The sequence below is a fragment of the Apodemus sylvaticus genome, chromosome 15 (genome assembly GCF_947179515.1).
Source record: "Apodemus sylvaticus chromosome 15, mApoSyl1.1, whole genome shotgun sequence".
Classification (NCBI taxonomy): domain Eukaryota; kingdom Metazoa; phylum Chordata; class Mammalia; order Rodentia; family Muridae; genus Apodemus; species Apodemus sylvaticus.
In genome coordinates this window covers 82,905,969-82,918,115 of record NC_067486.1, presented here as the reverse complement: position 1 = coordinate 82,918,115, position 12,147 = coordinate 82,905,969, and the positions used below count along the sequence as shown (strand labels likewise).

At 48.3% G+C, this 12,147-nt stretch overlaps 1 protein-coding gene across 6 annotated transcripts in view; it reads left to right on the top strand.

The window, feature by feature from the left end:
- Positions 1–12,147, top strand: part of Txnrd2 (thioredoxin reductase 2) — a 54,847-nt gene that overhangs the window by 9,076 nt on the left and 33,624 nt on the right. For 3 of the 6 annotated variants that reach the window (XM_052158194.1, XM_052158196.1, XM_052158198.1), the window contains exons 3-8: positions 1,120–1,176; positions 2,083–2,227; positions 3,018–3,092; positions 5,025–5,103; positions 5,910–5,972; positions 8,486–8,556. In XM_052158194.1, the coding sequence (XP_052014154.1) occupies positions 1,120–1,176; positions 2,083–2,227; positions 3,018–3,092; positions 5,025–5,103; positions 5,910–5,972; positions 8,486–8,556 (490 nt within the window). The remainder of the gene's footprint in view (positions 1–1,119; positions 1,177–2,082; positions 2,228–3,017; positions 3,093–5,024; positions 5,104–5,909; positions 5,973–8,485; positions 8,557–12,147) is intronic. The other 3 variants (XM_052158195.1, XM_052158197.1, XM_052158199.1) reach the window with 1 other exon arrangement.

The window sequence follows — 12,147 nt, the reverse complement described above, 5'->3', positions numbered from 1 at the left end:
CTGGCTGTCGTAGTTAGGGTTTGATTGCTGCGAACCGACACCACGACCAAGGCAACTCTCATAAAGGACAACATTTAATTAGGGCTGGGCTTCTGGTTTCAGAGGTTCAGTCCATTACCATCATGGTGGGAAGCATGGCATCGTGCAGGCAGACGTGGAGTTGGAGGACCTGAGAGTTCTACATTTTGATCCACAGTCAGCAAGGAAAAGACTAGTGTGCCACTGGGCATAGTTTGAGCATGCATATATATACATACATACATACATACATACATACATACATATACATATATACATATATATATGTGTGTGTGTGTGTATATATATATATATATAATATATATATATATATGAATGAGACCTCAAGGCCCACACAGTGACAAGCTCCCTCCAACGAGGCCACACCTCCTAATGGTGCATAACCACCATCATTCAGAACAATTTCATCTCCACCTGGGTACCCTCATTATTACTATTGTTGTTGTTGTTATTAGTCATTGTCCTCCCCATGTTTTCATCCCTTCTCGTGGGTACCCTTGTACCCACTCCTTTCTGTCGTAGTGGCTTTGCTTCTTCTCAGCACATTATATCAACAGGATCCTGTGATCTCTGTCATTTCTTTCACTTGTTGGGATGTCATCCATGTTCATTCATGATACAGTGTGTCTCGAGACTTCCCTCCTTTTTATGCTGAGTAATGTCTTACATTACCTCCAGCCCCAGGTCCCTACCTCACCTCTGCCTGACAGGTGTTCCTTGTGTGTCACGGCCACTCTGTCGGTGGCTGGAGAGGCTGACATTGTGTACTGTAAGGTGTTGACTCACCCTGAACATCCAACAACTGGCGGGAGCAGGAACTCTGGGAGCGGGGCCTCCTAGCACTTCCTCAGTGTGGGGTGTGAATGTTAGCATCTTCAAAGAGGCTGCAGGCCTTCTGCCTACAGGCAGCAAGCTGGATGGGTCCCAGGAAGGGCTGGTGCGAAGCTGGTGGGCACCCACCTGGCCTGTGTGCTCCAGTGTCAGCCTGCACCCCTGCCTCCCTCTGGGCCTCACGGGCTCCTGTGAAGCCCTGTGCCAGCTTCCTGCTGTGCTCACCTGCGGATGTCTTTGTCATTTCAGCTGCTCAGCTAGGAAGGAAGGTGGCTGTGGCTGACTATGTGGAACCCTCTCCTCGAGGTAGGCAGTCCAGAAAGGAGCCATGACTCCTAGAGGAAGGTAGGAGAGTAGGAACACGGGACACAGCTCACATTCAGCCAACTCTGAAGTCATATGCCCATAGTCCCGCAGAGTGTCTTGTTCAACATACAAACATTTCCACAACGTTGTTATTTTAAAATGGCTGATAGGGTGCTGATGAGGTGGTGGCTCAGTGGTCAAGAGCGCTGGCTGCTCTTCCAGAGGACTGAGATTTGATTTCCTCCTGTTGGCTCGTAACTGGCTATAACTCCAGTCCCAGGGGATCTGACACCTCTTCTGGGCTCTGTGAGCACTGCATACATGTGGTTTACACACATATGTGTACACAAAACACCCATATACACAAAAATAATAAAATGTTCAAAAAATTTTAATTAAAAAATTTATTTTATGTACATTGGTGTTTTGCCTGCATGTGTGTGTGTGTGTGTGTGTGTGTCAGATCCCTTGGAACAGGAGTTACAGACGCTTGTGAGCCGCCATGTGGGTGCTGGGAATGGAACTCAGGACCTCTGGAAGCAGCTAGCGCTCTTAACCCTGAGCCATCTCTCTAGCATCTCAACTTTTTTACAATGACTCTGAGTAGACATAGGGAGCAAATCCATATGGGAAGGCTCACTTGGGCCAAGTTCAAGTCACAAAACAGAAGGAAGGTCCTAAAGGCACCTTGAGCCTGTAGAATGGAAGACTCTTGCACCCCCTACATGGGAAATCAAATCCATTCCTACCAGGACCTGGGTGACTTGGTGACAGAATACTTCTCTGGCATGTGCAAAGACTTGGATTCAGACCCCTGCAACACACACACACACACATGCATATACACACACACACATACATGTATACACATACATACATACATATATGCTTTTTCTGATATTGCAGGCACCAAGTGGGGTCTTGGTGGCACCTGTGTCAACGTGGGTTGCATACCCAAGAAGCTGATGCATCAGGCCGCACTGTTGGGCGGCATGATCAGAGATGCTCACCACTATGGCTGGGAGGTGGCCCAGCCTGTCCGACACAACTGGTAAGAAGCCCTTGCCTTCAGGTCACCTTGAAAGGAGAGATTTGCTCTCTGGAACCCGCCTGTAACCATGAACTTTTCCATCTAGCCTCTGTTCCCATAAATAATGACTCTGGGACCTCTTGTATATGAATAAATGCCTTGGCTTGTTCCCTGACTGGCTCTTAATTACCTCTTTATTCTAAGTCCCACCACTTAGCTAGTTACTTCTCTTCAGGTTTATGTGATTGTCTCCTCCCATCTCATCCAGAGTTCGGGTGAATCTCCCTCCCCCCCACCTGCTGGAAGTCCCACCTCTTATTTCCTGCCTCATAGGCTTTTTGATTGACAGGTGACAAGAGTTTTTCTTTACTGTCATCCCAGGGAGCATCTCTAGTCCTGGCTCAGCTGGACGCAGTTGAGCTGTCTAGCACTCTACACACACTTCATGCTAAATTCCCCAGGTAGAGCAAGCCCAGGGTTCTACAGCCCCAAACTCCTGTCAGAGACAGGCAGCCCTGGAGGACGAGCGTCAGACTTTAGCCTTTTAAACATATCTGAAAAATGGGTATGCGGGTGCACATTTGTAGTCCATGTTCAGAAGGCTGACACAGGGGGACCTTAAGCTTGAGGCCAGCCTGAGATACTTAGAAAACCCCTGCTCCCCTCCAACAAATAAAGTTACTATATCTTTATTTCCCAATATTCTTGGGGTACATGATCTTCTCTTACTGCCTGGATGAACACTGTAGCCAGCTCTGCAGCTGTGGGTTTCATGTTTTTTGTTTTGTTTTTGTTTTTTCTGTGTCAACAGGAAGACAATGGCAGAAGCCGTGCAAAACCATGTGAAGTCCTTGAACTGGGGTCATCGAGTCCAACTGCAGGACAGGTACTGAAACTCTCAGGACCCAGTGGCCATGTGATGTGGCCCAGGCACTGCCTTCATGACCTTCTTGTCATTTCATACCTGTGAAAGCTTTCAAGGCAGTGCAGCCCCTGCCAGTAATAATGAGAGCATTCTTCTGGGGGGTACCCCAGGGCCTGGGACTGGGGAATGACCCTGAAGGAGGGGTGTGTTCGCTGAATGGCTGGAGCTGGGGAGAGTGGCTGGCAGCAGAGGCCTCAGGCCTGAGCCGTGAATGGGACTGGGTGGGCTGATGAGCAGTGACGTGACAGGTTAGTCACCCTTAGGCAGGCCACATGTCCCTCCACAATTGAGAGCATGGAGCCTGGTGAGCCCTGGGTCAGGCAGCAGAGGACGTGAGGGGCAGGTGTGTGTCTGTGTGTCTGTGTGTTTGCGTGCTCGTGTGTGTTCCTGCATGCACATCTGTGTGCCACCTCCGTGCTTGTTGCCTAAGGTCAGAAGAGGATGTTGGTCCCAGGAACTGGAATGACAGCTGGTTGTGAGCCACCATAGAGGTGCTGGGACTCAAACCCAGTCCTCTGGAAGAACAGCCAGTGCTTTTAACCAGGAGGCCCAGGGTAGCGGGCTTACTGTGAGTCTGTGTTATTAAGGCTTTCTTAATTGCCAAGATAAGTGAAAACCAGACCAGAGAGGGAGGAAGAGGGACCTGGACACTGATTGGTACTGCTCCCCTGTGGCCTTTGAGATGGGGATGGGTCACTGCTTACCACACCCCTGTTGACACGGCCTCACCATGCCTGCTCTCCTGGCCTCCTCAGTTCTTAAGCATATATGTAGGTACTTCAGTTCCTGTGGGACTTTTTTCTTGGAATCCAGGTTCCCTCCCTCTGCCAGTCACAGTTTGGGGCTCTCAGGATGTATTAAGCGTGGCTCTGTCCCTGGCTTGACATCTGTGTTGCCATGTCTGTCTCAGAGCCCCGAGTGACAGACAAGGTGCTCTTTCTTCCCAGTGTGCTTCCCCACTTGTCCTACTCGAGCCACAGGCAGCTGGCCCAGGGATGGGGCTGTGCTTCTTCCCTCTCGTTCATTAAAAATCCTTACATGTGTTTGTTTATTTGCGGGTGTGTGCTGCCCGGCTCCAGGTCTGCCTCTGGAGACAGCCTGCATGGCCCTACTTGTCTAACCAGCCCTGAAGGCTGAGTCTGCAGAGGAAGTGTTTGAAAAACCTCAATTTTAGAGGCAGGTGTGGTGCTGGCACACACCTGTAATCCTGGTTTACAGGCTCTGCAGAGGTGGGGCAGGAAGATCAGGGCTTCAAAGTCATCCTTGGCCACATAGTGACTGTGCCAGCGACACAAGCTAGAGTCCTTTGAGAGGGGGGGAACATCAACTGACAAATGTTTCCTAAGGTTTGGAGTAGGCAAGCCTGTATGCATTTTCTTAATTAGTGATTGACTTAATTAGGGAAGGACTCAGCCCACTGTGTGTGCGTGTGTGTGTGTGTGTGTGTGTGTGTGTGTGTGTGTGTGTGTGTGTGTATAACATACCTTTAGTCCCAGGGCTTGGGAGGCAGAGGCAGGCATGTCTGTGAGTTCAAGGCCAGTTTGGTCTACATAGTAAACTGTAGGACATCCAGGGCTACATAGAGAAACTCTGTCCCAAAACGACAACAACCAAAAACAAAACAAAAAACAAAAGAAATCAAAAAACAACAAAAAAAAAAGTAATCTGAGCAAGGCCTAGGAGCCAGCCAGCACTCAGCTCCTGCCCAGTATCCTGCCTGGACTCTCCAGTGACAGGAAAGTGTAAGAAAATAAATCCTTTCCTCCCCAAATTGCTTTTGGTTATGGTGTTTCTTCAGCAATAGAAACCCTAACTTAGAGGGTTTGAAAACATGAGACCCTGTCTCAAAAAATAAAATAAAAAAGAAAAGGTAATCTTATCTTTATGTTGCAGGAAAGTCAAGTACTTTAACATCAAAGCCAGCTTTGTCGATGCGCACACAGTTCTCGGTGTGGACAAAGGTGGGAAGGCGGTAAGTGTCTGTCCATCAGCCAGTCTCTCAGTCAGCCTGTCCCTCCTGGCTCCCTGGCACCTGATTCCAGTGTTGTTTGGCCTGGGTGTTGATCTGGTGTTAACAGCTGCCTTTGAAGTCACACTTCTTCAGAGTGACTCAACAGCAGGGTGCAGTGGCCAAGCCTGAGATCCCAGCACTAGGGAGGCAGAAATGAGAGCTTGAGTCCTAGACCAGCCCTGGCTGTATAGTGGGACCCGTCTCCCCAACAGAGACACATGGAGACACATGGAGAGAAACAGATACATGCACAGAAGGCATGTGCACACAGGCTCGTGCACACATCCATAAACACATGCACACACAGATGCATGTACACACAGACTTGTGCACATAAATACGTGCGCAGACATGCACACACACATACACATAGAGATATAGACACAGATTGAACAGAGGTGGGAATGTTGTTCTGTGGCAGAAGGCTTGCCTAACCTGAGCTAGATCAGTGTTTAGCTACACACACCCCTTGATAAGCAGTTCAAATGCCACAGCTAGGTGTCCTGCAGTTTGGGGTGAGAGTTGTTCCCTTCCTGCAGTGTTTGCAAAGGCCCTGTACACTGTGAAGTGTGTGGAGCTGGAACACCGAACTCCCCTTCTGCCTGGCCCTCCTGTTGAGTGGACATTGTGAGATACCTGCTCTGCCATATAGGTAGTGTCCCACTACAGCGGGGGTCATAGGAACCGCTGCCCCAGCCACCGCAGGCTCTTTGGCAGCCAACCATTCACTGTCTGACTCTGATGTACCGTTCTCTGTTTACCCTCAGACTCTGCTTTCAGCCGAGCACATAGTCATTGCTACAGGAGGACGGCCAAGGTACCCCACACAAGTAAGTGGCCTGCTGTGTCCCTCATTCCTCTGCGCTTTTCCTTTACCATTTCCAGGCTTCCTTGATTCCACACCACACAGCAGGCTCCTAGGGCCTCTCCTCCTCCTCAGTGTTGTCCAGGCTGCTTCTGATTGCTTGTCTGTCCACGTTAACCTGTCGAGTCAGCTGTGACTGAAATGTATGGCAGGCATCACACCTGGCCACTGTTCCCTCTTCTAAGTGCCCATTGTCCAGTGCTTTTCTTTTTTTTTTTTTTCATTTTTGTTTTTCAAGATAGGGTTTCTCTGTGTAGCCCTGGCTGTCCTAGAGCTCACTCTGTAGATCAGCTGGCCTCGAACTCAGAAATCCGCCTGACTCTGTCTCCCAAGGGCTGGGATTAAAGGCGTGCGCCACCACTGCCCAGCTTCATTTTATTTTATTTTATTTTTTTAAAGTCTGTCTTCCAGGCAGCTGGGATGGTCTTTATTTATTTATTTTTATTTATTTTATGCATATGAGTACACTGTAGCTTCAGACACACCAGAAGAGGGCATCGGATCCCATTACAGATGGTTGTGAGCCACCATGTGTTTGCTGGGAATTGAACTCATGACCTCTGGAAGAACAGTCCAATGAGCCATCTCTCCAGCCCGTCAAGTGCTTTTCTAACTTCAGAACTCCAGGTCACCATCTAGGACTTCAGTCTTGCCTTTAACCACCCCTATACCACCCGCCTGCCCCTTAAAAGTTTGAATAAAATTCACTTACCAGAAAGTCTCCTTGTGGTGGGGCAGTGGTGGCACACGCCTGTAATCCCAGCACTCTGGGAGGCAGAGGCAGGTGGGTTTCTGAGTTCAAGGCCAGCCTGGTCTACAGAGTGAGTTCTAGGACAGCCAGGGCTACACAGAGAAACCCTGTCTCGAAAAAACCAAATTCAAAAAAACCAAAAGAAAGAAAGAGAGAGAGAGAGAGAGAGAGAGAGAGAGAGAGAGGGAGGGAGGGAGGGAGGGAGGGAGGGAGGGAGGGAGGGAGGAAGGAAGGAAGGAAGGAAGGAAGGAAGGAAGGAAGGAAGGAAGGAAGGAAGGAAGGAAGGAAGAAATTCTCGTTGGGAGGCGCGACAGCCTACCACACCCAGAGCCCCTCTCTCCCTTCCCTCCTCTCTAGATCCTTTTCGGAGGTTCAAGCTGATTCATTCTTACAGCCCCTTGCTCCTGGGGTCCAGGCGCCTCATACAATGCATGTGACACGTGTGCTTTGTGTTGGTTCATTTCACCAGCATAATGTGCTCAGTGTTTAATCCTATGTGTATCAGATTCTTCTGTTTTAAGACTGAATAATACTTCATTTTATGCAAATAGTTCCTTTTGTTATCTGCCTGCTCCTCAGTGTACACCTTTGATTGCTTCCTTCATGGTGTGCCGTGAGCACCCGTGTGAAAGGTTTTTCTGGAGTTTGTTTTAACTTCTCCTGGGTGTTTATTAAGAATGGAAGTAGGGCGCATGGAGAGATGGCTCAGCAGTTAAGAGTACTGACTGCTCTTCCGAAGGTTCTGAGTTCAAATCCCAGCAACCACCTGGTAGCTCACAACCATCTGTAATGAGATCTGATGCCCTCTTCTGGTCTGAAGACAGCTACAGTGTACTTACAGAATACTAAAAATTAATCTTTTAAAAAAAAAAACAAAGAATGGAACAAGGTCATTAGTTCATTTGGCTTAACCTTTGCGAGGCGCTAGCTTGTTTTCCAAAGAGGCTACAGCATATGTCCTCCCTGCAGCTGTATCTGGAAGTCAGTTTCTGGTTTCCTCACGTGCCTCAGGTTTTTGGTGAAAGCAGAATATCTCAAGTAACTTACGCAGTGACTCCCACTGGGATCTTGTCATTGCTGTGGTGATGGCTCTTAGCTGGTTTTATGAGGCATTTCTTTTTTGTCGTGTATGGCCACTAGAGTCTTTCTAAGTACTTTATTGTCGGCTTAGGACTGCAGAGGCTTCCTTTAAAAACCAGGAACCGCCAGGCAGTGGTGGTGCACGCCTTTAATCCTAGCACTTGGGAGGCAGAAGCAGGCGGATTTCTGAGTTCGAGGCCAGCCTGGTCTACAGAGTGAGTTCCAGGACAGCCAGGGCTACACAGAGAAATCCTGTCTTGAAAAAAACCAACCAACCAATCAATCAAACAAACAAACAAACAAACAAACTGGGAACCATGAAATCTCTGCATGCCTGTGGGAGTCTTCGCTCCATACTGCATTCTGCACGACTGTCTTAGATCTGCACTAAGAGGATGGAGATGCCACTCCTGCCTTCCTAGGCAGAGGTGCACGCTTAGGAAAGAACCCAGTACTTCTAGCACCAGACATAATGTGCACTGAGTCACCTCCCACCGCCAGAGACACCCCTAAAGATATCCAACAAGGAAACGCTCCCCTCATGGGATTGAGAGAACCCCAGAACCTGCAGAATGGAGGTTACTTTCAGAAACCCCAGGAACATGCCAATGGCAGTCTCACCACATGAGTCCTCGCTTCCTCTGTAGGTCAAAGGAGCCCTGGAATATGGAATCACAAGTGACGACATCTTCTGGCTAAAGGAGTCCCCTGGGAAAACGTAAGACCTGGGGTATGTTGTGCTGGTGTATCTGCTTCCTTCTCTTACTGGAGCTGGAGGTCGTTCTCTAAAAGAAGGAAAGACAGCCCTTTATAGGCCCCACGTCCCATGACTATCTCAAAGGTGATAGGTAACATGAGTGTTACACAGAGTCAGCATCCCATGTGCCCTGGTATAGCAGGTCATCTCCTCTTCTCTCTTCTGTGTGCACTGAGCATGCTCCAAGCTACAGCCAGGTGTGGAAGTGAGAACACATGTGCTAAGTGTGCCAGCCTGCCCAGAGCTCATCTATTCTTGGATACTGGATGCAGCCCACTCCAGTTGTGTTGTGAAAACTTCCTGCTTGCAGGGGCCAGAGTGACCACCAGAGGGCGGCAGAGGCTTGCTTGATAACTGTTCAATGCCTTGTGCATTTTCAAGTAAACATTAGTGGAAAGCAGTAACCCAGTGGTGGGCTGACATGTGCACTTGAGTGTGTGTGTGTGTGCACTTATGTATGCTTGTAAATATGTGCATGTATGTAGGTGTGAATGGTGTGTATGTTGGAGAGTGTGCACAGGTGTGAGGATTAATATGTATGTGGTCACTGGATTTATTTCAGAGAGTGCAGATCCCCAATTTCTATGTGTTGGACCTTATGAGAAACACTGCCCTACACCGTGGCACTTGGGATTGAACCGAGGTCCTCACTAATGCTAGGCAAGCACTCTGTCTTGGAGGCTATATTCCCAGCTCCACATCCCTTTTTTGTTGTTATCTTAAAACAGGCTCTCTGTGTAGCCCTGGTTGTCCTGGAGTTTGCTATGCAAACCACACTGACCTAAAACTCACAGAGCTCCACCTGCCTCTGTGTCCCAAGTTCTAAGATTAAAGGTGTGAGCACCTCATTATGCCTAACTGTCAAGATCCTTAAAACCAGGGCTGGAGAGGTGGCTCTGCAGGTAAGAGCACTGACTGCTCTTCTAGAAGTCCTGAGTTCAATTCCCAGCAACCACATGGTGGCTCACAACCATCCGTAATGGGATCCGATACTCTCTGCTGGTGTCTGAAGACAACTACAAGTGTATTCATATCAAATAAATAAATTAGATCCTTAAAAACAAACAAAACCTAACAAACAAACAAAAAACAAAACAAAAAATTTATTATTGCTTATAGGTGTGTTGCTTATAGGTGTGTCCATGGTGCGTGTGCGTCTGCGTGTTTGTGTGTGTGTGTGTGTGTGTGTGTGTACAGCTGACACATAGCACACCAGCATCTCACATTTTGTTTATCTGCTCATCCATGGACAGGCAGTGTGAACTGCATCGCTGGGTAGTGGGTACGTGGGTGTCTACCTGCTCTCTCCACTCTCTTGAGCATGACATTGGAATTGTTGGCCTGGAAGGGAATTATGCTTTTTGACTTCCTTCAGTAGTTCAGTACTGTGTTCCTATGGGTGGTGTTGCCACAAGTGATGTTCCCACGGGTGGTACACCAGGGTCCATGTTGCCACACCTTCACATTTGAAGAACAGTGATCTTAGCTTATATGCACCTGCGAAGGAAATTTCTCCTAGAAGCAGGCAGGTGGAGTCCAAGGGCCTTTGCTGACAGGCTAGCTGTCCCCTGTCCCCTATGCTCTGCTGCTGGCTTCCCCCCCATTTCTATAACATGGGCATTGACAGCTTTTTTTTTAAGACACAAAATGGACTGGGTGGTGGTGGTGCACGCCTTGAATCCCAGTACTCTGGGAGGCACAGGCAGATGGATCTCTGAGTTCGAGGCCAGCCTGGTCTACAGAGTGAGTTCCAGGACAGCCAGAGCTACACAGAGAAACCCTGTCTCGAAAAACCAAATTAAAAAAAAAAAAAAGACACAAAATGGAATGTCCCTCTTCTTGTTCCCAGCGTGTGACTATAACTGTTGCCCATAGTCCCTCCCTCACACTGAGGCTGAGTTCTTACTGACTTATGACCTCCCCTGGATTACCAGACTGTGATTTGCCTTGTTTGTTTGTTTGAGACAGCGTTTCTCTGTGCAGCTCTGAGAGTCCTGGAATTCACTCAGCAGATCAAGCTGTTCTCTGTCTCCTGAGTGCTGGGATTAAAGGTGTGTGACACCACTGCCCAACTTGTGATTTGCCTTTTGTAAAAAGATGATTTATCTATATGAGTGTTTGTCTATCTGTCTGTATGTCTACACAATGCCTGGCACCCGTGGAGGTCAGAAGAGGGTATCAGACCCCTGGAACTGGAGTTATGGGTGATTATAAGCCACCTGTGGGTGCTGGGAATCCACCCGAGTCCTCTGCAAGAGCAGCATGTGCTCCAAAGCACTGAGCCATCTCTCCAGCCCCTGCCTTTTATCTTCTGACTTTTTGGAATATTTATTATGCATTTACTTAGGGTTTTTAAATTACTTTTATTTTTTTACAGTCCAGTTGTTGCACCCCTCCCAGTTTTTGTTTGTTTGTTTGTTTGTTTTAGACAACCTCACAATGGAGTCCAGTTGGTACAGAACCCACTATGCTGCCCAGGTTGACCTCAAACTTGTGATTCTCCTGCCTCAACTTGCCAAGTCTGTAGTACCACTACCCCTATTTCTCAAATTCTTCTTACTTTTTTTTTCCTGATATATTTTTTTACATTTCAAATGATTTCCCCTTTTCTGGCAAGAGGGCGTCAGATCTCATTATGGGTGGTTGTGAGTCACCATGTAGTTGCTGGGATTTGAACTCAGGACCTTAGGAAGAGCAGTCAGTGCTCTTAAACACTGAGCCATCTCTCCAACCCCCCTCTTCTTACTTTTTAAATTTATTTTCAGAGCTGAGGACCAAATCCAGACCCTTACACATCCTATGGAAATGTTCTACCACTGAGAGGCATCCCCACCCAAAGTTTTATTTTTTATGTCTGCAATTAGCATTGTCTTTTAGACCATAATGATTTCTAGGTGTGGAGCAATACGGACGGCCCTGGGCTTTGTGCAGGAAGCAGGTCCTCTCCTGCTGCGCTAGCCCCAGCCCTGGTCTGATTTCCCAGCCTCCTCTGACTGTCTGGTTGAGCACACTGTGACTTCATGGATTTCCTGGGCACCTCTGGAATTCAGAGTGCGTCTGTGTGGAGAGCCCTGTGCCCTTGGCCTTGTTCTGGCCGGATCCCCTCATCTCTTCTTTATCTTCCAGCTGGCTCAAATATCAGAGATAGCCCTGTGTTGCACACTCTAAAGATTCTTTGTAACTTATAGATGTACAAATGGGTTCTTTCCCCTTTAGATGTAACCTAAATCTCTCTTTGCTCTTAATGGCTTTTAGATTTATTACATGTTCAGAAGGGCCTGTCCCGCCTCCAGCATGGTTTTTGGTTTGGTTTGGTTTTTAGTCACCTCTGACTGGATGTTCTTTTATGTGTGGGGCCTGGTTGCCCTTGCCTGTGGAGCTGGATTGCTGCAGTTCCTGCATGGCCCGCAGCCTGTCTGCAAGCAGTGCTGCTGCTCATAGCTGCTAAGCCTGCCTCTCTCCTCTGTTTCCTTTGCCCTGACTCTTGGGGTGCCTCTTTCTCTCCTGCCTTCCCACAATGCTCTGCGCCGAACTCTCCATGAGCAGCGCTGG